Consider the following 27,927-nt stretch of genomic DNA (forward strand, 5'->3'; position numbering starts at 1 on the left):
ATGATCTTTGTTTTCTGAATGTTGAGCTTTAAGCCAACTTTTTCACTCTCCACTTTCACTTTCATCAAGAGGCTTTTGAGTTCCTCTTCACTTTCTTCCATAAGGGTGGTGTCATCTGCATATCTGAGGTTATTGATATTTCTCCCAGCAATCTTGACTCCAGCTTGTGTTTCCTCCAGTCCAGCATTTCTCATGATGTACTCTGCATCTGTTTATTTAAAAATAAATAAGATCATGTCAAATGAACACAGCAGTTGACCTATAAGGGAAACCCCTGGCCAAAGTTATAATTTGAGCATGAAAAGAAGACTAATGCTTGTAAAATACAGAAATGCATTCATCTGAACCCACAATAATACACAGAAAATTACAGAAAGAAAATTAACAGAAATGAGTCTAAAAGAAGTTGATGAATATTATTGATTATTCTTATCAAAGGATAATCTGAAAGCTTCTAATGCTTAATAATGCTTTAAAGATTATATGTTGGAAGAATTTCAAGCTTATTAAAGTTGAAGAATTGTACAATGAACACCAGGTACTCTTTACATAGAGTCACATTGTTAACGTTTGGAACATTTTCAGACTTCACCCTTTAATCTTTAAATATGTCGTGTATCTTATAGGTACAAGGGTGTTTTCTCCTATAATCACAAAAACAGGAGACTTTATTAGACTTTATCTTTTAGAGGAGTCTTGGATGGAGTCTAAGAATTTTCAAATAATGCCAATGATGCTATTTTGGGGAGCAAACTTTAAGCGACTAAAATAAGTGTGTGCACACGAAGTTGAGGCAAATTATGGACAAAAGAACACAAAAGACCACAAACACCCAACTGCTACTGTTAAAAGCTGGGAGCAAAAATCAGGGTGCTGGGAGCAAAAACAGAGTACTGAGCATGTGTGTATGCATGCATGCATGTACTGAGTATGTGTGCATATGTGTGAGTGGGGGCCTTAACCTCCGATTGCAGAGCCGAGTTTCAAGCTTAGACGGACCAGCGGAAGCAGGTTCTTGACCTGGCGACCACCGTCTTGCAGCTGCTGTTTGCTGCCGGCTCTGGTGCTCAGGCTGCTTCAGGGCTGGGGCAGGAAGCTCTCCCCCTAACCCATCCTGACCAGGAGGAGCAGCTCAGCACACCAGAAACCAGACTCTCCCCTGAGACAACAGTCGACCCGCACAGAACTGGGCATCCTGAAGTGAGGTGCCAAGCTCAAGAGGAGCAGCAGAAATGCACACTGTGCCACCCTCGTCCTCAGCTGCATTCTCAATAAGTTCCCGCCTCATTGGGTCTGGCTGTGCCCACTGTCCTCTCCCCAGGCTCACTCATGCTGTCCCCGTCACGAACGGCTGAGCTTCAACTTGTACAATTAAACACAGCACAGCATCTCTTCATTGTCTGAGGGTGTCTGGTGGCTTTAAGAAGCTCAGCTTTCAGAAACAACATTGAATCATTTTCTCTGGAGTGACAGTAGGGAGTGGGCAGGCTAACAGATATGTTTTTTCTTAGTAAGGCTCCCTGCTACATCACGCATGTGGTGTTTAACGTAGTATCTCATGTATCCCTGCATGTAACATGTTTAATGTACCTGTGAAGCAGAAAGAAGAGAGGTGACCTCAACAGACCTAATGAGTAGAGTCTACTTGCTCTTCACTAAGGGAAGAGCCACAGAAACTCAGGACTAGGTCATAAGGGCCAGGAGGTATTATCCTTCTGGAAAAAGTGGTGAGGCTCTCCCCACTCCTGCCCTAAGAGTCCCAGGGGAATCCATTCAGGGCAACATGTGGCTGATGAGGAAGCCTGGCAGGGATGCCAGGAATGTGGGGAGCAGAATGTGTGCACCCACCACAGGAGGACCGGCCACTGCTCAGGTGGAGACCTCTGAGGCAAGCCCATCATGACCTGAGTGCAGGGCCAGGAGCGGGCCTGCTGGCCATTCACATGGCCTCCCCAGGGCTCCAAGCACACACGCCTTCACAGTGACCGCAGCCACACGCCTTCACAGGGATCACAGCCACAGGCCTTCACAGGGATTGCAGCCACACGCCTTCACATGATCACAGCCACACGCCTTCACAGTGACCACAGCCACACGCCTTCACAGTGACCACAGCCACACACCTTCACATGATCACAGTCACACGCTTTCACATGATCACAGCCACATGCCTTCACAGTGACCACAGCCACACGCCTTTACAGTGATCACAGTCACATGCCTTCACATGATCACAGTCACACGCCTTCACAGTGACCACAGTCACACGCCTTCACATGATCACAGCCACATGCCTTCACAGTGACCACAGCCACACGCCTTCACATGATCGCAGTCACATGCCTTCACATGATCACAGCCACACGCCTTCACAGTGATCACAGCCACACGCCTTCACATGATCGCAGTCACACGCCTTCACAGTGACCACAGCCACACGCCTTCACAGTGATCGCATCCACACGCCTTCCCATGATCACAGTCACACGCCTTCACATGATCGCAGTCACACGCCTTCACAGTGATCACAGCCACACGCCTTCACATGATCGCAGTCACACGCCTTCACAGTGACCACAGCCACACGCCTTCACAGTGATCGCATCCACATGCCTTCCCATGATCACAGTCACACGCCTTCACATGATCACAGTCACACGCCTTCACAGTGACCGCAGCCACACGCCTTCACAGTGACTGCAGCCACACGCCTTCACATGATCGCAGTCACACGCCTTCACAGGGATCACAGTCACATGCATTCACAGGGATCGCAGCCACACGCCTTCACAGGGATCGCAGCCACACATCACAGCCACACACCTTCACGGGGATCACAGCCACATGCCTTCACAGTGACTGCAGCCACATGCATTCACAGTGATTGCAGCCACACGCCTTCACAGGGATCGCAGCCACACATCACAGCCACACACCTTCACAGGGATCACAGCCACACGCCTTCACAGTGACCACAGACACATGTCTTCACAGGGATCACAGCCACACGCCTTCACAGTGACCGCAGCCACACGCCTTCACAGTGACCGCAGACACACGCCTTCACAGTGACCGCAGCCACACGCCTTCACAGTGACCGCAGCCACACGCCTTCACAGTGACCAGAGCCACATGCCTTCACAGCACCCGCAGCCATACACCTTCATGGCAATCGCAGCCACAACGCCTTCATGGTGATCGCAGCCACAATTTATTCTTCCTTCCACCGCGCTCTGCCCCCCATCACGTCCTCATACCCCTCCACCCTGGCTCCTGCTCAGGGCCGCTCACAGAGGCTCACAGTTCCACTGGTTCCAGTCACAGGGCATGGGCATGTGGTTGAGGCTCTGACCCATCTTCTGCATGATCTGGTTCTTGGGGTCCACGTGAGCATACACAGGGAAGCCCCGCTTGAGCAGACACTGGGCCTGCTGGTAGATGGCGTGGGTGACGAGCCCCTGGGCCCAGTACTCAGGCAGGGTGCCTGCCATCCGCATCTCTCCTGTCTGGTCCATCAGGGACCAAGACACAGGGGTCCCCTCGGGCCCCAGCAGGCAGAAGTTGGGGAAGCTCCGGATACAGCGCTCGATGAACCTCAGGCTCCTCTCATTGCCACCGAAAAGCCAGAATCTGTTCACCACAGCTGCGTGGCTAGGATCCACAGATGAGAGCTTAAACATCTCTGGGTCAGCTGTGGGTGTTCCAAGAGAAAAGCACAGTCTGTGACTTTAGAGGTTTGCATCTGTCCCCACCTCTATCATCCTTATAGAGAGAGAGGAGGCAGAGGAGAGAGGGCACACAGAGTCCTGGACTGTGGCTGAGCTTGTGAGGATGGAGGACGAGAAAGAGGCTGCTGCTGCTGGACTGAGTGAGCTAGAAGGGCAAGACAGGTCAGAGAGGGCAGCACAGGCCTGACACGCTCCAGAGGAGAGGGCCTGGTGGCCTATTTTAAGCAGGGAGAAACACGGCTTGAATTACATTTTTTCAAAAAGCTTATTCTGGCTGCCTTGAAGAAGATGGATTGTGGGGAGCCAGGGTAAAAGCAGGCAGACAAGGCTGGAGGCTACTTGCGTATGAGAGGTGTAAGTGGTGCAGAGTAGCTTTTATCAAACTCACATAGCCTTTGGTTTGCCATCGCTGACTGGTAAGTTCTTTACATCCAGCAGGGATGGAGTCAGTTCCTTTATTGTCTCAGATGCCATGTAGAGAATGTTTTTTGATCACTTGACTTTGAAGGATTTCGTGGCTGCAATATTTTGTATTACTTCATTCAGGCTGGACTGTGTACCTAGATGGGATTATAAGGAGACATGCCATGATTTAAGTCCATTCTAAGGAAAAGCTCTCCAGTGGAGTAGGAGTATCTGAGGGTTTATAGACAGAAAACTTTGGAGATGGGCCTGGGGCTGCTTCCCTGGTGGCTCAGCCAGTAAAGAATCTGCCTGCAATGCCAGAGACCCGGATTTGATCCAGAGTTGGGAAGATCCCCTGGAGAAAGGAATGGCAACACAGTTCAGTATTCTTGCCTAGAGAATTCCACTGACAGAGGAGCCTGAAAATCTACAGTCCATAGGGTCACAGAGAGTTGGACAGGTCTGAGCCACTCACACGTTGGTGGTGCTGCTGTATGACTGGGGTTATGTAGTCAAGATCTGTACAGTTTTCCTTGTTTTACAAAATTGAAAACATGTCTAGGAATTCATTCAGTCATGGTCATACCTAGACCTAAGTTTCCTGGGCTACATAACCATGTGGTTCTGATGACCAAAGAAGGTGAGCTATCATCATTAGAGTTGCCACCATCTATGGAGAACTTACTGTGTTTCCAGTATGGTAGATGATTGCAGAGATGACTGCAGGGATGGTCCTCAGTTTGCCCACATGTCCTTGTATCCATTCCCTGGAATAGTCCCCCTCCTGCACTGCATCTGACCTTGGCCATATGACTGGATTTCACCAATTGGGAAAGAGTATATTGATGCAGGGAGGGGCTTAAAAATGCTTGCACGTTATGGCTCACCATGTCTTTGCATTTCTGTTTCCTTGAGATCAACACCGCGTGAATAGGCCTAGGCTAGCTTGCTGAGGAGGTGTGCGCCTATTGTATGTCCACAAGTAGCCAGCCCTGACAGTCAGACCATCATTCAGACATACCTTAGGCCATGTTAGAGAAACCAGCCCATGGCCCACCCATCAGCTGACTGCAGTTGCATATGAAAACCCAGAGGAGACCAACAGAACAACCGCCTTGCCAAGCCCAGCCCACCTGTCAGTTCACAGATTTATGAGCTTTCCTATGCAGTGAAATGCACTGAGACATCCGGGCATTGTACTCAGCAATCCCTGGTCAAGATTTCATTGAATCTTTTCAACACTGCTGTGTTTTGGGTCCTTCATTGGAAGGACTGATGCTGAAGCTGAAACTCCAATACTTTGGCCACCTGATGAGAAGAACTGACTTGTTTGAAAAGACCCTGATGCTGGGAAAGATTGAAGGCAGGAGGAGAAGGGGATGTCAGAGGATGATAGTTGGATGGCATCATTGGCTCAATGGACATGAGTCTGAGAAAGCTCCAGGAGTTGGTGATGGACAGGGAGGCCTAGCATGCTGCAGTCTATGGGGTCACAAACAGTTGGACACAACTGAGCAACTGAACTGAACTGAACTGATTATTCTCAATTCTATATACCTAAATCATGATCTCAGATAATGTCTCTGGCTAGGATCACATAGCAAAGCCACAGGCAAATGCCATTCTAGGTGGTCTGACTCTGGAGGGGTTGCTCATAACCATGACAGCTGTTCTCTGTGACCTGAGAGGTGATCTAAGAACAGAAGTCTCTGGGGCAAGCTCTGCTCTGATACCCAACCATCCTAAGGCACCCTGCAAGTGAAGGGTGAAAGTCTGCAAGTGAAGTGAAAGTCACTCAGTCATGTCTGACTCTTTGTGACACTGTATGGACTGTATAGTCCATGGGATTCTCCAGGCCAGAATACTGGAGTGGGTAGCCGTTCCCTTCTCCAGGGGATCTTCCCAACCCAGGGATTGAATCCAGGTCTCCTGCATTGGAGGGGGATTCTTTCCTGGCTGAGCCACAGGAAAGTCCCTGGGGAAAGCTCTGCTCTGATACCCAACCATCCTAAGATATCCTGCTTATGTCTGCAAAGTGTGGCACAAATCCTTGGCTATCCGGGGACTATGTACAGTCCTCTATAGCATCCCATACAAGCTTGGAGGGCGTTTCTTCCCCTTTACCTGTACAGTTGTAGTTGAACAACAACAACAAAACTGTTGACAGCAGGTGGAGGGTCTGGAGCTTGGAGAAAGGACGTAGACGACAAGAAGAAATTGCTAGGATGGAGAGGTGAGTCCATTCCTGTTACTTACTTTGGATCTGCAGATGCTGTTTCCAATTGATGACTTCTGGTAAGTCAAGGAATTCCTGACAATTCTTAAGATCTTCAGAGTAGACATGGTAAGTATTAGTGTAGTGATCAAGGTCATCTTTCATGTCCTGTTGTCATAAAGAAATGGGGGACAAAATAAATTTCTTATTTTTCATAATTTTAATCCTTTTTTCCCTAAAATCTACTAAACTGTGGTATTTTTCAGTACTAAAATATTGCTGTCTGTATTTGTGCACTACAAATTTTTCTGAATCATTTAAGCTATGAGGTATAAGCTATAAACTATTCAGGTATTCAAATTATGATGAAAAACTGAAGAATATTATATACATTGTGTCAAAATGTCCTCTCAAACAAAGGCACAACTATCTAGAAAGCACTTTTCTATATTTTCATTTTCTCAACAGGGATAAAAGCAATTGACAAGGAAAAGTTTCTGTTGCAAGAATAAATTTTTCTTATTTCAAATACTTGTTGAACATATCAACTAGAGGACGACAATATTAAATTTAGATATTGATAATTCTGGGTTGAAATTTCTATCTATACTTAATTAGGACAAAGAAGATGAAAACCTATTAGAAATGCTTACTCACAATATTAAACTAGTTAACAAACTGTAATTACAGAAAAACAATGAAATCACTTATGCAGAAAAATCCTGTCAAATTATTAAAAAGGGTGTGAGATTATGTGCATGAAAAAGTCACAGAAAAACATAACAGCTAGTGCAGAATCATAGAATTTAAAAAATGTTTGGAATACGTTTCATAAAAATACATTCACAACTCAGCAATGACGTCATTAACAAATTTTGTTTATAATATCCCATTGAAGACAAAAGATCAAATAATTTTATTTTAGTTCAGTGTTTATCAATATATTTATTCATTAAATATGTTTTTTTGTTTCCAGTTTTTAAATAACATTATTTTTAGGAAAAGTATATTTATATATTTATAAAGCTATAATTTTACTGGATATTTTTAATGAACTTAGAATGTTTTGTCTTTGAAATGTATTAACTATATAGTTTTATGACTTTTTAATATTTTTTCAAAATGCATACAGAAATTCTAATATAAGTTTGCTTTTATAATCACCTTAGCTAACTGTCTTATTTTATACCTTCCTATTTTTGTCCTTGCTACTTTCTCTGGTTAGAATGTCCTCCATTCTTTTTCAGCCTAACAAAGATGTATTTATCAACAAAATCCAGTTCCAATGAAACATCCATTCAGAGGTGTCTCTCACCTGATTCTGCAACTTCCGTCTTCAGCCTCCACAGCTCATCAGTTTTCACCAGTGATTTCTTTGTATGCTGTACATTTTCTGTTCTTGTACACTTTGTGCTAAATTATCATTTATTTATCTATCTATATTTCCCTCCGGACTCTGAGGTTCTTGAGGACAGGGGCCTGTTCACTGTCACTGCGTTTCATCTCCGTGTCTCCAGGGTCCACCACACTGCCAGGCACATGCTAGGCACGCAGCAAAGATAAACGTAACACGTTCACTCCACACCTGCCCCTTACCTGCTCCTGAGGGCGGATAACCACGGTCTGAAAATCAGGCCACTTGTCCACCAGGGCCTTTAGATTGAATGGGTTTCCATGGTTCATGTGCATGACGGTCCCATAAACCTGCAGTGTGCAGAGAAAGTGAGGGGGTCAGCCTATCAGGAAGGGATGGCAAAGTACCTTCTTTGATCAGGACAAGGCCTATTTCTATGAAATCATGAAATTTTATAGTGGAAAAAAGACAAATAGGGCATCTATGTCAACAATCTCCACGTGAAACTTTTTTTTTTTTTTACCTGAAATGAGAAAATTTTCTGCCCATCTAATATAAATCAAATTGCCAACATCTATTGGATCATAGAAAAAGCAAGAGAATTCCAGAAAAACATCTAATTCTGCTTCATTGATTACACTAAAGCCTTTGCCTATGTGGATCACAACAAACTGTGGAAAATTCTTCAAGAGATGGGAATACCAGACCACCTTACCTGCCTCCTGAGAAAGCTGTATGCAGGTCAGGAAGCAACAGTTAGAACCGGACATGGAACAATAGACTTGTTCCAAATTGAGAAAGTAGTACATCAAGGCTATATATTGTTGCCCTGCATATTTAACTCATATGCAGAGTACATCATGCAAAATGCCAGGCTGGATGAAGCACAAGCTGGAATCAATATTTCCAGGAGAAGTATCAATAACCTCAGATATGCAGATGACATATCCTTATGGCAGAAAGTGAAAAGAAACTAAAGAGCTTCTTGATGAAAGTGAAAGAGGAGAGTGAAAATGCTGACTTAAAACCCAGCGTTCAAAAAACTAAGATCATGGCATCCGGTCCCATCACTTCATAGCAAATAGATGGGGAAACAATGAAAGCAGTGGCAGATTTTCTTTTCTTGGGCTCTGAAATCACTGTGGATGGTGGCTGCAGCCATAAACTTAAAAGATTGTTCCTTGGAAGAAAAGCTATGACATACCTAGACAGCATATTAAAAAGTAAAAACATCACTTTGTTGACAAAGGTCTGTCTAGTCGAAGCTATGGTTTCTCCAATAGTCATGTATGGTTGTGAGAGTTGTACCACAAAGAAGGTTGAGCACCAAAAAATTGATGCTTTCAAAGTGTGGTGCAGGAGAAGACTCTTGAAAGTCACTTGACCAGCAAGAAGATCAAACCAGTCAATCCTAAAGGAAATCAACCCCAAATATTCATTGGAAGGACTGATGTTAAAGCTGGAGCTCCAATACTTTGGCCACCTGATGTGAAGAGCTACTCATTGGAAAACTCCCTGATGCTGGGATGGATTGGGGGCAGGAGGATGAGATGGTTGGATGGCATCACTGACTCAATGGAGGTGAGTTTGAGCAATCTCTGGGAGACAGTGAAGTACAGGGAAGTCTGGTGTGCTGCAGTCCACGGGGACCCAAAGAGTTGGACACGACTGAGCAACTGAACAACAATAAATATAACTCATATATGCATATGGCAAAATGTTTGGACAAACAAAGTTAGTGATCTTAAGAACATCACTCTTTTTTTTTTGTAGGGTTTGTTATCTTTTCCCAGACTGTCTTCTAGTCATACCCATGTGCTATGCTTAGTCACTCAGTCGTGTTTGACTCTTTGCCACCTCATTGACTCTTGACACCTCATGTTTGACTCTTTGCCACCTGCCAGGCTCCTCTGTCCATGGGATTCTCCAGGCAAGAATACTGGAGTGTGTTTCCATGCCCTCCTCCAGGGGATCTTGCCAACCCAAGGATTGAATCCCAGTCTCCCACATTGCAGGTGGATTCTTTACCATCTGAGCCACCTGAGAACTTCATGGACATACACAATTTTACAAATGTAAAATGATCAGATACATGATCTTTCCCCCCACTGAATAAATTGTGAAAATACTTCTATGTTCATAAATATAAAAAATTTTAGATTATGTTCTAATTGCTGCAGAGGATTCCATTATATAGAATCAGTACCACAGTTCATTTGTACCTTTGCCTGTTAAAGGTCATTTCAGCTGGTTCCAAATTTTCATTTTAACAGATAGTTCTTCAAAGAGCATGCCTGCACAGACATTTGCATGGGCACCTGCTATTTCCTTACATTATCCAGAAGGTAATTACTAGTTGAAAGTTTATGGACACATTTAAAACTCTTTCACATGTCTTCATAACCCCTTGGTGGCAATTTCCTCCCACCAATAAGCAAAGGCTACAGCAAAATGCTCAAGAGAATGGACTGTGGAATCTGGCGGCCTGAGTCCAGTCTTGGAATCCCAGCCCCACCGTGTTGCACACGCTGTTGAGAGAGAGGGAAGAGCAATGAGAGAATGTATAAGGGCACCCTTGGATCTTAAATACTCTAGTTGTTTGGGGGGTGGGGAATGCAGCAGTGAATGAATTCTACCATGGGCCTCGTGACTCTTGTGGACATGAAACCTCTGCAGATACCAGCATGGAAACTGCCAGAGACCAAAGGTGGAAAAAAAAAAAACACAAGTTATCCAGTTGAATGACTTCTACCGTGGTTAATGGTGACCAAAGACTGTTCAACATCTTTCCCTCCTACCACTCTCCACCTCACATGAACTAGTGATGTTAGATCATGGAGAAAGAGGAGAAAAGTCTATGTTGCCTGATCTTACCTGAATGTATTGTTTTCAGCCATGAATGGAGGCTTGAAATAGAAATTCAGTGGAGTGTTTTTACACATCGGCACCTGGGGGTGTAAAACTATTTTATGTACTTGTGTTTAGTCGCTCAGTTGTGTCTGACTCTCTGCAGCCCATGGACTGCAGCCCACCATGCTCCTCTGTCCATGGGATTCTCCAGGCAAGAATACTGGAGTGAGTTGCCATTTCCTACTCTAGAGGATCTTCCCAATCTGGGGATCGAACCTGCGTCTCTTATGTCTCCTTCATTAGCAGGAAGATTTTCTACCACTAGTACCACCTGGGAAGTCTGTAAAACCATTTTATATTAATATATGATTCATTACAAGATCTGAAAATACGTGTAACTGTTCTCTTTCTTATTCCTCTGGCTGAATTAATTAAAACCTTTTTTCTATTGAACTCTATAGTGAGTCAGGCAACTACTCTAAATTGACTCAACTGGAGTTCACACACAATAAAATGTACTGAATAGCCAACACTGAGAAGGGCAGATGGACATTATCTGAACTGAGACTCAAGTACTGAGTTCCAGGTTACAGTTCCATTAAAAGTACCTGGCAAACAAGTACCGTAGATTTGAACTAGGGTATAATGTGCATCTCCAATATACAACCAATACTGTTTCTTCAGGAAAGCTGGGGACCCAAGAGGACCACCTTTTCTTAACACAGAGATGGTCCACATAAGGGCCTTGGACCCACCAACAGTTTTCTCGAAATGTTTGGAGTCCACTTAACTTGAGGAGAAAGTTTTAGGCTGAAGAATATTAAAAAACAGCTACTCACCATAAAAAATATCTTAAGCAAATGTTCTTAAAATGTATGATTGATCTTATCTCTAAGAAAAAATTGACTGTTTCTCTGAGAGTTTGCCTGGATCTTAAGGATTTATCAAGTGAAAGGTAACAGAGATTTGTATTTAGTGGGATCCACTGAAGGGGGTGGTTTTTTAGTTTTAAATTAGTTGATCTGGAGTCATTTTCAGGCAGTAATTTAAAGACAGGGTGAGTTGTTTCATTCGTCCATTTTTCTCTTTTTCAATATTTATTTGGCTGCCCCAGGTCTGAGTTGCAGCACATGCGTCTCTAGTTGCTGCCTGTGCCCCTTTAGCTTGGCACGTGGGATCCAGTTCCATGGCCAGGGATCGGAACTGGGCCCCCGCCTTGGAGTGTGGTGTCTGAACCACTGGACCATTAGGGAGTACCCCCCTTAGTCTATTTCTAATAAATGAAGCCATATGATCTAGAAATAAAATACTGCCAGCACTTTCCACCTTTATACTGAAAGAAGAAGCAGAAAAATCTATTAGAGAGTGAGGGGGTGAAAAATGCATTTACCTAATCTCAACTGTATGCATCTTGTAGGAGTGTCTGACAAAACAGTAGAAATCTAGTTTCTAATCTGACCTAAGAAACAAAAAATATTTCAGGGAAAAATGATTTTACACACACACACACCCATTGTTGCTGTTGTGCAGTCACTCAGTCATATCTGACTCTGCAACCGCATGGACTGCAGCATGGCCGACCTCCCTGTCCTTCATGATGGCCCAGAATTTGCTCAAACTCCCCACAGACACATGGTTGCATTTAAATTCCACTGGAACGGACACCATCCCTTTCATTGCTAAAGAAAAACATAGGCGAGGACCTCGGCCAGTCAGTAGAGCTGCTATGGAACAGTTCTGGATGGGGGCATTTATGAGTATTCCCTATTTAATCCTAACGTTTCTGATCAATTGTACTAGGTGAACAGAGATCCTCAGTGTCAGCCTGACTATCAAAATAGCCTGATGTGCAGTATGTTCAGAGAAACTTGGAAATTTAAGTCAAATAGAAATTGATTCATTGGTAATTTCAAAGGCGGCTCATGATCTGGCAACTGTTCCTTTAGGGAGAAAAAATTAAAAGTTAACAAGCAGTCTTAGCTAATTTTGTAGGAGAGCTCTGGGCAAATTCCCAGTGCTATTATGGAATGTTTCTTAAAAAGGAGCAAGGGAACACTTTTTTATTCAACTTGGAGAAAAAAAGCAATGTTAGGTCTCAGGTATTCCTATGTTCATACCATAGCACTGCAGCTCACTATCTGGGGTATCGGGCAAATCACTTCACCAAGGCCTCCATCTTCACAGCAGTGATGTGGGCATAACAGTGAACATCTTGCAGAGAGGTTATGCATGTTAAACCAGAGGAAACATGCTCTAAGGCCTGGCACAGAATAGGCACTTAGCAAACACTAGTCTCTCTTCTTCATTTGCAGGAACTTCTTAGTCCTCACTCCCCAAGGGGAAAACTCCCCAAGAATTTGCCGTTCTCACCTTTAAGGACATAGGAAGGCTCTTCCTCAAGGATTTCTCCAGCATCTGCAGCATCTGGGCACCTTGCAGCAGGAACATCATGCAAGACACGTAAGCCTAGAGAGACAACCAGGAAACAGCCATGAGTGAGAGGAGCTGAAGGAGATTCAGGAGCAAGAGGAGCAGGTTCTGTGCTGATTGCCAGAGCCCTCTTCAGTGTCTCTCTTCTATTTCTCACGTGTATACAGCTTATAGTCTAATCATCTCTAGTTATAAACCTATTTATACATATTGATATAGAAAAACCACGCAAATACATAGTCCCATTTTCAATACCTAAAAATGAAATGTCTATTTTGATCCATGTGTCAAAGAACTGGCTCATTCATTCACATTGTATTTGTTTTTAAAATTTTTTGTTGGCGTATCACTGATTTACAATGTTGTGATAGTAGTGGAGGTGATGGAATTCCAGTTGAGCTATTCCAAATACTGAAAGATATGCTGTGAAAGTGCTGCACTCAATATGCCAGCAAATTTGGAAAACTAAGCAGTGGCCACAGGACTAGAAAAGGTCAGTTTTCATTCCAATCCCAAAGAAAGGCAATGCCAAAGAATGCTCACACTACCACACAATTGCACTCATCTCACAGGCTAGTAAAGTAATGCTCAAAATTCTCCAAGCCAGGCTTCAGCAATATGTGAACCATGAACTTCCTGATGTTCAAGCTGGTTTTAGAAAAGGCAGAGGAACCAGAGTTCAAATTGCCAACATCCACTGGATCATGAAAAAGCAAGAGAGTTCCAGAAAAACATCTATTTCTGCTTTATTGACTATGCCAAAGCCTTTGACTGTGTGGATCACAATAAACTGTGGAAAATTCTGAAAGAGATGGGAATACCAGTCCACCTGATCTGCCTCTTGAGAAATTTGTATGCAGGTCAGGAAGCCACAGTTAGAACTGGACATGGAACAACAGACTGGTTCCAAATAGGAAAAGGAGTTCGTCAAAGCTGTATATTGTCACCTTGTTTATTTAACTTATATGCAGAATACACCATGAGAAACGCTGGACTGGAAGAAACACAAACTGGAATCAAGATTGCCAGGAGAAATATCAATAACCTCAGATATGCAGATGACACCACCCTTATGGCAGAAAGTGAAGAGGAACTAAAAAGCCTCTTGATCAAAATGAAAGTGGAGAGTGAAAAAGTTGGCTTAAAGCTCAACATTCAGAAAATGAAGATCATGGCATCCGGTCCCATCACTTCATGGGAAATAGATGGGGAAACAGTGGAAACAGTGTCAGACTTTATTTTTCTGGGCTCCAAAATCACTGCAGATGGTGACTGCAGCCATGAAATTAAAAGATGCTTACTCCTTGGAAGGAAAGTTATGACCAACCTAGGTAGCATATTCAAAAGCAGAGACATTACTTTGCCAACAAAGGTTCATCTAGTCAAGGCTATGGTTTTTCCTGTGGTCATGTATGGATGTGAGAGTTGGACTGTGAAGAAGGCTGAGCGCTGAAGAATTGATGCTTTTGAACTGTGGTGTTGGAGAAGACTCTTGAGAGTCCCTTGGACTGCAAGGAGATCCAACCAGTCCGTTCTGAAGGATGTCAGAAGTCCCTGGGATTTCTTTGGAAGGAATGATGCTAAAGCTGAAACTCCAGTACTTTAGCCACCTCATGCGAAGAGTTGACTCATTGGAAAAGACTCTGATGCTGGGAGGGATTGGGGGCAGGAGGAGAAGGGGACGACAGAGGATGAGATGGCTGGATGGCATCACTGACTCGATGGACGTGAGTCTGAGTGAACTTCGGGAGTTGGTGATGGACAGGGAGGCCTGACGTGCTAGGATTCATGGGGTCGCAAAGAGTTGGACTCGACTGAGCGACTGATCTGATCTGATAGTTTCTACTGGATGATGATCCCTGTTTGTTTCTTACTTCAGACAGAACAATCACTCCCTTTTCTCTGCTCTCGTAAGTGCTTTTGCATACCTGCATTACATAACTTGTTACTCTGGGCTAGAGTTTACTTTTCCAGACTGTATTCGCCTCTGGGGCAGGAACCTCATCTTATTTGTTATCCTATCTGTTACACTTCTTGCACTCAGTTCAGTTCAGCTGCTCAGTCGTGTCCGACTCTTTGCGACCCCATGGACCGCAGCATGCCAGGCCTCCCTGTCCATCACCGACTCCCAGAGTTTACTCAAACTCATGTCCATTGAGTTGGTGATGCCATCCAACCATCTCATTCTCTGTCATGCGGCACATAACATGCCCTCAGTAAGTGGGTGATGAGGATGATTTGATGCAAGAAATGCTGTATTTACCTGTTTAGTAACTCCACCTTCCAGAAACATAGAGATTGATTAAGCCAATCAACATATATGTATTGAGTACATAATATATGCTGGACATGGGAAAGGTTTCCAGTTGCTTTGTACTAAGGTATGTCTTGAAGAAAAGTCCAGGGAGGAGGAGCCAAGATGGCGGAAGAGTAGGACGGGGAGAACACTTTCTCCCCCACAAATTCATCAAAAGAGCATTTAAACGTCGAGTAAATTCCACAAAACAACTTCTGAATGCCGGCAGAGGACATCAGGCACCCAGAAAAGCAACCCAACTCTTCGGAAGGAGGTAGGAAAAAATATTAAAGACAAAAAAACAAGAGACAAAAGAGGGAGGGATGGAGTTCCGTCCCGGGAAGGGAATCTTAAAAAGAGAGAAGTTTCCAAACACCAGGAAACCTTCTCACTGCCGAATCTGTGCCGAGCTTTGGAAGCACAGAGGGCAACATAACAGGGAGAAAAAATAAATTAACAATTAAAACTCGCAGATTGAGAGCCCTACGGTAACTCCCCCAGCGGAGAAGCAGCGCAGATGCCTGCATCCGCCATTAGCAAGCGGGGGCTGGGCAGGGAGGCGTGGCGCGGGCTGCATCGCTGAGAGTAAGAATCTGGCCTGAATACTCTGAGCGCTATCTGAGCGAAATAATTTGGGCTAGCAAACCAGACTGTGGGATATCTACCACGCGAAAAGCCAGTCTTAACCTAAGACCGCCAGGCCCGCGCACGGAACAAAGGACTGAACAGAGATAGCCGGCTGCAGACCTTCCCCCTCCGGTGACAGGCAGCCAGAGCCGGAAGGGGGCAATCGCAGCCCCAGAGAGACATTATCTATAAAACTGTAAGCAGGCTTCTTTGCTAACTAAAACTTCTTGGGGGTCTGGACGGTCAACATCTGCCTGAGAAGGTGCGCCGGTTTTACACCCAGATAACCGAGTGGCCGGGAGGCGTTAAGTCGCAGCATTGGTGCTCACCAAACACCTCATCACCTGAGCTGCTCGGACCTGGGAAGAGCAGAAAACGCAGGCCCAAATGAGTCTGCGCCTCTGAGGACTACCCGAGTGCCTGAACCTGAGTGGCTTGGACCTGGGAGGTGCATGCGACCCAGGGCCGGCCTCGGATTGTTCCCAGCGGAACAACCTAGAGCCCGAGCAGTGTGGGCAGGGTGGCTACATGCGCCGTGAGCGGGGGCAGACCCAGGGTGGCTGAGGCACTGCGAGCCCATGCCAGTGTTATTTGTTTGCAGCATCCCTCCCTCCCTCCCCACAGCGCGACTGAACAAGTAAGCCTAAAAAAAAAAAAAAAAAAAAAAGTGTCCTCCACGGTCCCCTTTGTGTCAGGGCGGAAACCAGATACTGAAGAGACTAGCAAACAGAAGAAGATATAACAGACGGAAACGCCTTGGAAGCTACAGGCAATAGACCAAAACCCTGTGGTTACTACAGACTACATAGGAAGGGGCCTATAGATCTTGAGAAATATAAGTCTGACCAAGGAACGAGCCAAAAATGAACTGAACCCACAACAACACCAAGAAAGTCCTAGATATATTTTTATTATTTTTACAATCATTCTTTCTTTTTTTTAATTAAAAAAAAATTTTTAAGTCCTCTATTGTTCCTTTAATTTTCACTTTTATAACCTATTACTTTGCAAAAAAAAAAAAAAGACCCTATTTTTTTCTTCTTCAGCAAACTTCATATATACATATTTTATAATTTTTTGACCTTGTTTTTTGTTTTTTGTTTTTTTTTCTTCTTTTCTTTAACATTGTATTTTTGAAATTCCAGACTCTAATCTAGATTTTTAATTTTCGCTTTTTGGTATTTGTTATCAATTTTGTACCTATAGTTTTTTTTTATATAATTTCTGTGACTTCTTTTTTTCTTCTTCTCTGTTTCTTTCTCTTCTTCTTCTATATAACATTGTATATCTGAATAATATCAATTTTGTACCTGTATTTTCTTTATAATTTTTGTGACATTGTTTGTTTTTGTTTGTCTGTTTTCTCTCTTTATTTTTCTTCTTCTTCTTCTTTTTTTTTTTTTAACATTTTATTTTTGAAATTCCAAACTCTACTCTAGATTTTTAATTTTTGCTTTTTGGTATTAGTTATCAATTTTGTACCTGTACTTTCTTTACAATTTTCGTGACCTTGTTTGTTTTTGTTTGTTCGTTTTTTCTCTTTCTTTTCCTTCTTCTTTTCTTTAACATCGTATTTTTGAAATTCCAAACTCTACTCTAGATTTTTAATTTTTGCTTTTATGTAATTGTTACCAATTTTGTACCTTTAAGAACCCAATCTTCAGGACCCATTTTTCACTAGGGAGCAAGAATACTGGCTTGACTGCTCTCTCTCCCTTTAGACTCTCCTTTTTTCCACCAGGTCCCCTGTGTCTCCTCCCTAACCCCTCTACTCTACCCAACTCTGTGAATTTCTGTGTGTTCCAGACGGTGGAGAACACTTAGGGAACTGATTACTGGCTGGATCTGTCTCCCTCCTTTTCATTCCCCCCTTTTATCCTTCTGGCCACCTCTGTCACCTTCCTCCTCCTTCTCTTCTCTGTATAACTCCATGAACATCTCTGAGTGGTCCAGTTGTGGAGTGCACATAAGGAAGTGACTACTGGCTAGCCCACTCTCTCCATTATTGATTCACCTCATCTCATTTGGGTCACCTCTAACTCCCTCCTCCCTCTTCTCTTCTCCATGTAACCCTGTGAACCTCTCTGAGTGACCCTCATCGTAGAGAAACTTTTCATCTTTAATGTAGATGTTTTATCAATGGTGCTGTATAGAAGGAGAAGTTTTGAAACTACTGTAAAAATAAGATGGATAACCGGAAGCAGGAGACTTAAGTCCAAACCCTGACTCCAGGGAACTCCTGACTCCAAGGAACATTAATTGACAGGAGCTCATCAAATGCCTCCATACCGACACTGAAACCAAGCACCACACAAGGACCAATAAGTTCCAGGGCAAGACATACCAAGCAAATTCTCCAGCAACAAAGGAACACAGCCCTGAGCTTCAAGATACAGGCTGCCCAAAGTCACCCCAAAACTATAGAGATCTCATAACTCACTGCTGGACATTTCATTGCACTCCAGAGAGAAGAAATACAACTCCACCCACCAGAACACCGACACAAGCTTCCCTAACCAGGAAACCTTGACAAGCCACCTGTACAAACCCACACACAGCGAGGAAATGCCACAATAAAGAGAACTCCACAAATTGCCAGAATACATAAAGGACACCCCAAACTCAGCAATTTAAACAAGATGAAGAGACAGAGGAATACTCAGCAGATAAAGGAACAGGATAAATGCCCACCAAACCAAACAAAAGAGGAAGAGATAGGGAATCTACCTGATAAAGAATTCCAAATAATGATAGTGAAATTGATCCAAAATCTTGAAACTAAAATGGAATCACAGATAAATGGCCTGGAGACAAGGATTGAGAAGATGCAAGAAAGGTTTAACAAGGACCTAGAAGAAATAAAAAAGAGTCAATATATAATGAATAATGCAATAAATGAAATTAAAAACACTCTGGAGGCAACAAATAGTAGAATAACAGAGGCAGAAGATAGGATTAGTGAATTAGAAGATAGAATGGTAGAAATAAATGAATCAGAGAGGATAAAAGAAAAACGAATTAAAAGAAATGAGGACAATCTCAGAGACCTCCAGGACAATATTAAACACTACAACATTCGAATCATAGGGGTTCCAGAAGAAGAAGTCAAAAAGAAAGACCATGAGAAAATACTTGAGGAGATAATAGTGGAAAACTTCCCTAAAATGGGGAAGGAAATAATCACCCAAGTCCAAGAAACCCAGAGAGTCCCAAAGAGGATAAACCCAAGGAGAAACACCCCAAGACACATATTAATCAAATTAACAAAGATCAAACACAAAGAACAAATATTAAAAGCAGCAAGGGAAAAACAACAAATAACACACAAGGGAATTCCCATAAGGATAACAGCTGATCTTTCAATAGAAACTCTTCAAGCCAGGAGGGAATGGCAAGACATACTTAAAGTGATGAAAGAAAATAACCTACAGCCCAGACTATTGTACCCAGCAAGGATCTCATTCAAGTATGAAGGAGAAATCAAAAGCTTCTCAGACAAGCAAAAGCTGAGAGAATTCTGCACCACCAAACCAGCTCTCCAACAAATACTAAAGGATATTCTCTAGACAGGAAACACAAAAACAGTGTATAAACTCGAACCCAAAACAATAAAGTAAATGGCAACGGGATCATACTTATCAGTAATTACCTTAAACGTAAATGGGTTGAATGCCCCAACCAAAAGACAAAGACTGGCTGAATGGATACAAAAACAAGACCCCTACATATGTTGTCTACAAGAGACCCACCTCAAAACACGGGACACATACAGACTGAAAGTGAAGGGCTGGAAAAAGATTTTCCATGCAAATAGGGACCAAAAGAAAGCAGGAGTAGCAATACTCATATCAGATAAAATAGACTTTAAAACAAAGGCTGTGAAAAGAGACAAAGAAGGTCACTACATAATGATCAAAGGATCAACCCAAGAAGAAGATATAACAATTATAAATATATAGGCACCCAACACGGGAGCACCACAGTAGGTAAGACAAATGCTAACAAGTATGAAAGGAGAAATTAACAATAACACAATAATAGTGGGAGACTTTAATACCCCACTTACACCTATGGATAGATCAACTAAACAGAAAATTAACAAGGAAACACAAACGTTAAACAATACAATAGACCAGTTAGACCTAATTGATATCTATAGGACATTTCATCCCAAAACAATGAATTTCACCTTTTTCTCAAGCGCACATGGAACCTTCTCCAGGATAGATCACATCCTGGGCCAGAAAGCTAGCCTTGGTAAATTCAAAAAAATAGAAATCATCCCAAGCATTTTTTCTGACCACAATGCAGTAAGATTAGATCTCAATTACAGGAGAAAAACTATTAAAAAATCCAACATATGGAGGCTGAACAACACGCTGCTGAATAACCAACAAATCACAGAAGAAATCAAAAAAGAAATCAAAATTTGCATAGAAACGAATGAAAATGAAAACACAACAACCCAAAACCTGTGGGACACGGTAAAAGCAGTCCTAAGGGGAAAGTTCATAGCAATACAGGCACACCTCAAGAAACAAGAAAAAAGTCAAATAAATAACCTAACTCTACACCTAAAGCAACTAGAAAAGGAAGAAATGAAGAACCCCAGGGTTAGTAGAAGGAAAGAAATCTTAAAAATTAGAGCAGAAACAAATGCAAAAGAAACAAAAGAGACCATAGCAAAAATCAACAAAGCCAAAAGCTGGTTCTTTGAAAGGATAAATAAAATTGATAAACCATTAGCCAGACTCATCAAGAAACAAAGGGAGAAAAATCAAATCAACAAAATTAGAAACGAAAATGGAGAGATCACAACAGACAACACAGAAATACAAAGGATCATAAGAGACTACTATCAACAATTATATGCCAATAAAATGGACAACGTGGAAGAAATGGACAAATTCTTAGAAAAGTACAACTTTCCAAAACTCGACCAGGAGGAAATAGAAAATCTTAACAGACCCATCACAAGCACGGAAATTGAAACTGTAATCAAAAATCTTCCAGCAAACAAAAGCCCCGGTCCAGACGGCTTCACAGCTGAATTCTCCCAAAAATTTAGAGAAGAGCTAACACCTATCCTGCTCAAACTCTTCCAGAAAATTGCAGAGGAAGGTAAACTTCCAAACTCATTCTATGAGGCCACCATCACCCTAATACCAAAACCTGACAAAGATCCCACAAAAAAAGAAAACTACAGGCCAATATCACTGATGAACATAGATGCAAAAATCCTTAACAAAATTCTAGCAATCAGAATCCAACAACACATTAAAAAGATCATACACCATGATCAAGTGGGCTTTATCCCAGGGATGCAAGGATTCTTCAATATCCGCAAATCAATCAATGTAATACACCACATTAACAAATTGAAAAATAAAAGCCATATGATTATCTCAATAGATGCAGAGAAGGCCTTTGACAAAATTCAACATCCATTTATGATAAAAACTCTCCAGAAAGCAGGAATAGAAGGAACATACCTCAACATAATAAAAGCTATATATGACAAACCCACAGCAAACATTATCCTCAATGGTGAAAAATTGGAAGCATTTCTTCTAAAGTCAGGAACAAGACAAGGGTGCCCACTTTCACCATTACTATTCAACATAGTTTTGGAAGTTTTGGCCACAGCAATCAGAGCAGAAAAAGAAATAAAAGGAATCCAAATTGGAAAACAAGAAGTAAAACTCTCACTATTTGCAGATGACATGATCCTCTACATAGAAAACCCTAAAGATTCCACCAGAAAATTACTAGAAATAATCAATGACTATAGTAAAGTTGCAGGATATAAAATCAACACACAGAAATCCCTTGCATTCCTATACACTAATAATGAGAAAACAGAGAGAGAAATTAAGGAAACAATTCCATTCACCATTGCAACGGAAAGAATAAAATACTTAGGAATATATCTACCTAAAGAAACTAAAGACCTATATATAGAAAACTATAAAACACTGGTGAAAGAAATCAAAGAGGACACTAATAGATGGAGAAATATACCGTGTTCATGGATTGGAAGAATCAATATAGTGAAAATGAGTATACTACCCAAAGCAATTTATAGATTCAACGCAATCCCTATCAAGCTACCAACAGTATTCTTCACAGAGCTAGAACAAATAATTTCACCATTTGTATGGAAAAACAAAAAACCTCGAATAGCCAAAGCGACCTTGAGAAAGAAAAATGGAACAGGAGGAATCAACCTACCTGACTTCAGGCTCTACTACAAAGCCACAGTTATCAAGACAGTATGGTACTGGCACAAAGACAGAAATATAGATCAATGGAACAAAATAGAAAGCCCAGAGATAAATCCACGCACATATGGACACCTTATCTTTGACAAAGGAGGCAAGAATATACAATGGATTAAAGACAATCTCTTTAACAAGTGGTGCTGGGAAATCTGGTCAACCACTTGTAAAAGAATGAAACTAGACCACTTTCTAACACCATATACAAAAATAAACTCAAAATGGATTAAAGATCTAAACGTAAGACCAGAAACTATAAAACTCCTAGAGGAGAACATAGGCAAAACACTCTCTGACATACATCACAGCAGGATCCTCTATGACCCACCTCCAAGAATATTGGAAATAAAAGCAAAAATAAACAAATGGGACCTAATTAACCTTAAAAGCTTCTGCACATCAAAGGAAACTATTAGCAAGGTGAAAAGACAGCCTTCAGAATGGGAGAAAATAATTGCAAATGAAGCAACTGACAAACAACTAATCTCAAAAATATACAAGCAACTCCTACAGCTCAACTCCAGAAAAATAAATGACCCAATCAAAAAATGGGCCAAAGATCTAAATAGACATTTCTCCAAAGAAGACATACAGATGGCTAACAAACACATGAAAAGATGCTCAACATCACTCATTATCAGAGAAATGCAAATCAAAACCACTCTGAGGTACCATTTCACACCAGTCAGAATGGCTGCGATCCAAAAGTCTACAAATAATAAATGCTGGAGAGGGTGTGGAGAAAAGGGAACCCTCTTACACTGTTGGTGGGAATGCAAACTAGTACAGCCACTATGGAGAACAGTGTGGAGATTCCTTAAAAAACTGGAAATAGAACTGCCTTATGATCCAGCAATCCCACTGCTGGGCATACACACCGAGGAAACCAGAAGGGAAAGAGACACGTGTACCCCAATGTTCATCGCAGCACTGTTTATAATAGCCAGGACATGGAAGCAACCTAGATGTCCATCAGCAGATGAATGGATAAGAAAGCAGTGGTACATATACACAATGGAGTATTACTCAGCCATTAAAAAGAATACATTTGAATCAGTTCTAATGAGGTGGATGAAACTGGAGCCTATTATACAGAGTGAAGTAAGCCAGAAGGAAAAACACCAATACAGTATACTAACGCATATATATGGAATTTAGAAAGATGGTAACAATAACCTGGTGTACGAGATAGCAAAAGAGACACTGATGTATAGAACAGTCTTATGGACTCTGTGGGAGAGGGAGAGGGTGGGAAGATTTGGGAGAGTGACATTGAAACATGTAAAATATCATGTATGAAACGAGTTGCCAGTCCAGGTTCTATGCGCAATACTGGATGCTTGGGGCTGGTGCACTGGGACGACCCAGAGGGATGGTGTGGGGAGGGAGGAGGGAGGAGGGTTCAGGATGGGGAACACATGTATGCCTGTGGCGGATTCATTTTGATATTTGGCAAAACTAATACAATTATGTAAAGTTTAAAAATAAAATAAAATTTAAAAGAAAAGAAAAGTCCAGAGCCTTGTTGTGTATTGGAGGATTTTTTTTTTTTAATTTATTTGTTTTATCTATTTACTTTTGGTTTTACTGGGTCTTCCTTGCTGTTCAGGCTTTCCTCTAGTTGCAGCGAGCCGGGGCTGTTCTGGAGTTGCAGTGCACGAGTTTCTCCCTGCAGTGAGTGAGTTTTTCCCTGCAGTGTGGAGGCTTCTCACTGCCGTGTGCGGGCTTGTCATTGCAGTGTGGGAGTTTCTCACTGCAGTGCGGGGGCTTCTCACTGCCGTGCGTGGGCTCTCACTGCCAGGCGCCAGTTTCTCCCTGCAGTGTGCGCAGTGCGCGGGCTTCTCGCTGCCCAGGGTGAGTTTCTCACTGCAGTGCGCGGGCTTCTCATTTCAGTGCGGGAGTTTCTCACTGCAGCATGCTTGTTTCTCACCGCAGTGCTTGGGCTTCCCACTGCAGTGGCTTCTCTTGTCATAGACCATGGTTTCTAGGGCACGTGGGCTCAGTAGTCATGGCCCCGGGCTCCAGAGCACAGGCTCAGTGGCGGTGGTGCACAGGCTTACTTGCTCCGTGGCATGGGGGATCTTCCAGGAACAGGGGTAACACCCATGTCGCCTGCATTGGCATGCAGAATCTTTACCACTGAGCCACCAGAGGAGCCCTATTTCAACATCTTAGGACTGTAAAAAGGATAGCATTCCTGAAGGCTAATCTTACCTTTCATCTCGAGGCAACTCATAAGGAGTTACCCGAGTATAAGATGACCCCGTGGGGTGAGGTCAGAATAGCCATCATTAAAAAGTCTACGAATAATAAATGTTGGAGAGGCTATGGAGAAAAGTGAGCCCTCTTCCACTTCTGGTAGGAATGTAAATGGATGTAGCCACTATGGAAAGCAGTATAGACGTTCCTCAAAAAACTAAAAACAGGGTTGCCCTTTGATCCAGCAATCCCACTCATGGGCATATATTCACACAAAATTGTAATTCAGGAACATATATGCACCTTTTGTTCACAGCAGCGCTGTTTACACCAGCCAAGACATGAAAACACACTGAACGCCCATTGAGAGAATGGACAAGGAAGACACAATATATGTACACACACGCACACATATATATACACAGTGGAATAGTACTCAGTCATAAAACAGAATGAAATAATACCATTTGAAGCAACATGGACGGATCTAGAAATTATCATACCAAGTAAAGGAAGTCAGAAAGAGAAAGATAAATACCGTGTGATATCACCCGGAAGTGAAATCTAAAATGTGACACGAGGGAACATATGTGTGAGTCAGAAACCGACTCACAGATGTGGAGAACTGACTTGCGGTTGTTAAGGGGGATGGTGGTCCGGAAGGGAAGGATTGGGAGTGTGGGGTTAGCAGATGTGAGCTATTACATATAGGATGTTAGGGTCAAGAGCAAAGTTCTACCATACAGCACAGGGCACTATACTCAACATCCTGTGATAAACTATAGTGGAAAGGAAAGTCAAAAGGAATATATAAAAATATATATGTGTTCAACATGTATAACTGGAGAATTTTGTTGTATAGCAGAAATTAACACAACATTATAAGTCAACTATACTTCAACAAAGTTTTTAAACAGTCTGTGGGGTATAATATCACCGTATTTCCTGAAAAGCATAGGGTTTAGAACCATCCTTTACGGATGCACACAGGAACCAAAAACCAAGCTTGGTGGGTAGACTGAAAACAAGTGAGCCCGAGATTCATAAATCAAGTAGACTGAAAGCAACCGAAACAGGAATCTGGACAGACTACAGGGCTTTGGACACGCTCACCCTGAGCTGCAGAACTGGGTAACAGGCAGCGTCCTGGGGAGCGAAATCCAAACCTTTGACTTAGTTATTCCCAGAAGAAGAAATTAACCCAAAGAAAACAATCCAAAAGGAAGCAAAAACGCTCTCAGCAGAAACTGATTAAGCTACATGAACATAATAAGCAAGGACTGAACAAAAGCGCAGTGTGCAGCTGAGAGAAAGGAAATGTGAACTATGATACAGGTCCATGATGGTCACCTCTTCTTCATACACAGGGATGGACGAGAAAAAGCTCATATACCACATCAGATCAGATCAGACCAGATCAGTCACTCAGTCGTGTCCAACTCTTTGCGACCCCATGAATTGCAGCACGCCAGGCCTCCCTGTCCATCACCAACTCCCGGAGTTCACTCAGACTCACATCCATCGAGTCAGTGATGCCATCCAGCCATCTCATCTTCTGTCGTCCCTTTCTCCTCCTGCCCCCAATCCCTCCCAGCAGCAGAGTCTTTTCCAATGAGCCAACTCTTCGCATGAGGTGGCCAAAGTACTGGATGCATCAATGGAGCTTTAGCATCATTCCCTCCAAAGAAATCCCAGGGCTCATCACCTTCAGAATGGACTGGTTGGATCTCCTTGCAGTCCAAGGGACTCTCAAGAGTCTTCTCCAACACCACAGTTCAAAAGCATCAATTCTTCGGCACTCAGCCTTCTTCACAGTCCAACTCTCACATCCATACACGACCACTGGAAAAACCATAGCCTTGACTACACGGACCTTTGTTGGCAAAGTAATGTCTCTGTTTTTGAGTATGCTATCTAGGATGGTCATAACTTTCCTTCCAAGGAGTAAGCGTCTTTTAATTTCATGGCTGCAGTCACTATCTGTAGTGATTTTGGAGCCCAGAAAAATAAAGTCTGACACTGTTTCCACTGTTTCCCCATATACCACATACGTAGGCATAAATTCAAAAGAGAACACAAAAAGATGGATTGTGGTGGTAGAAATATAAGTGAATTCTTTAAAACAAGTTTATTACAGCAGATCTGTTCTGTATTCTTGTCCTTACTCATCTGCTCATTTCCTCTCTAACATAAAGTACAACAACTTTCTTATCATTAAAGAGACAAAATGCTGCCTATCTTAAAATATGACCAGAAGGATTAAACAGGGTGATGTTTAGAGTGCCGTCTTCACATATTTAGTTCAATTCATTTCAGTTCAGTCACTCAGTCGTGTCTGACTCTTTGCGACCCCATGAATTGCAGCACTCCAGGCCTCCCTGTCCATCACCAACTCCCGGAGTTCACTCAAACTCACGTCCATTGAGTCAGTGACGCCATCCAGCCATCTCATCCTCTGTCGTCCCCTTCTCCTCCTGCCCCCAATCCCTCCCGGCATCAGAGTCTTTTCCAATGAGCCAACTCTTTGCATGAGGTGGCCAAAGTACTGGAGTTTCAGCTTTAGCATCATTCCTTCCAAAGAACACCCAGGACTGATCTCCTTTAGGATGGACTGGTTGGATCTCCTTTAGGATGGACTGGTTGGACTCCAAGGGACTCTCAAGAGTCTTCTCCAACACCACAGTACAAAAGCATCAAGTCTTAGGTGCTTAGCTTTCTTCACAGTCCAACTCTCACATCCACACATGACCACAGGTAAAACCATAGCGAAGTGCTCCTTTTACCCACACACTTCTGGGAAAAGTCCAGATCTTTCCTCATTCCTTTATTAGTTCAGATCTGGAAAATGCAAGATTTTTTCATGGTACGTAACAAGTTGCGTTTTCCAGAATAGGTGCTGGATACACTTTTCTTAAGTTCCAGCTATTCCTTTTTCTTATATTTATCATCGTATTCTGAGCATAAGACAATATGAGCACTTTGATTTGTCTTATGTAAGTGGAGAAGATGTCACAGAGCAATGATTATCCTTTTTTTTGGAACGGGTACTTACCTGGAAAGCTGTCTTCACACCAAGCATTGCGGGAACACCTGAAGAGGAGCCTTCTGTAGATGATGAAATTTCTCTTTGATGCAGTCAGTTTGGTGGTGTCTTGCTGAGTGCCTTTAGGGATGCTTTCTGCAGAAATTGCTAAGCGGAGGCTTGTGATGTGGACCTTGCACTGAGGCAAACAGTTAGGAGCCAGTGTTCATGAAATCCAGCCCTTGCCGTCTGGGTCTCGTGTTGCGGGAACGGGTTCTGAAAGGTTGGGAGGCTGCCAGTGTGCACGTGAGCTCCTCTTTGTGAAACACCAGGCTGCTCTTTGCCCAAAGGCCCTGCCGTTACTCTGAAATCCAAGCTGCAGGAAACCAATAGGCTGGATCCCAGGTCACACTTGGTAGACAGTACCTCCCTCCTCCCCTTCCCGGTCTCTGTTGTTGCTGTTGTTTAGTTGCTAACTCGTGTCCAACTCTTTTGCAACCCCATGGACTGTAGCCCTCCAGGC

The 27,927-nt window shown here is 42.8% G+C and overlaps 1 protein-coding gene across 1 annotated transcript; it reads right to left on the bottom strand.

The window, feature by feature from the left end:
• Positions 1 to 3,192: 3,192 nt before the first annotated feature.
• Positions 3,193 to 27,734, bottom strand: LOC109569937 (glycine N-acyltransferase). Its single transcript, XM_070804324.1, is given in 7 exon segments — positions 3,193 to 3,691; positions 4,053 to 4,056; positions 4,122 to 4,288; positions 6,390 to 6,516; positions 7,945 to 8,052; positions 12,923 to 13,018; positions 27,435 to 27,734. Coding segments are annotated over 7 exon segments (933 nt in total). The 5' UTR covers positions 27,462 to 27,734; the 3' UTR covers positions 3,193 to 3,287.
• Between the last annotated feature and the right edge of the window lie 193 nt (positions 27,735 to 27,927).

The sequence above is a fragment of the Bos indicus genome, chromosome 15 (genome assembly GCF_029378745.1).
Source record: "Bos indicus isolate NIAB-ARS_2022 breed Sahiwal x Tharparkar chromosome 15, NIAB-ARS_B.indTharparkar_mat_pri_1.0, whole genome shotgun sequence".
NCBI classification, from domain to species: Eukaryota; Metazoa; Chordata; class Mammalia; order Artiodactyla; family Bovidae; genus Bos; species Bos indicus.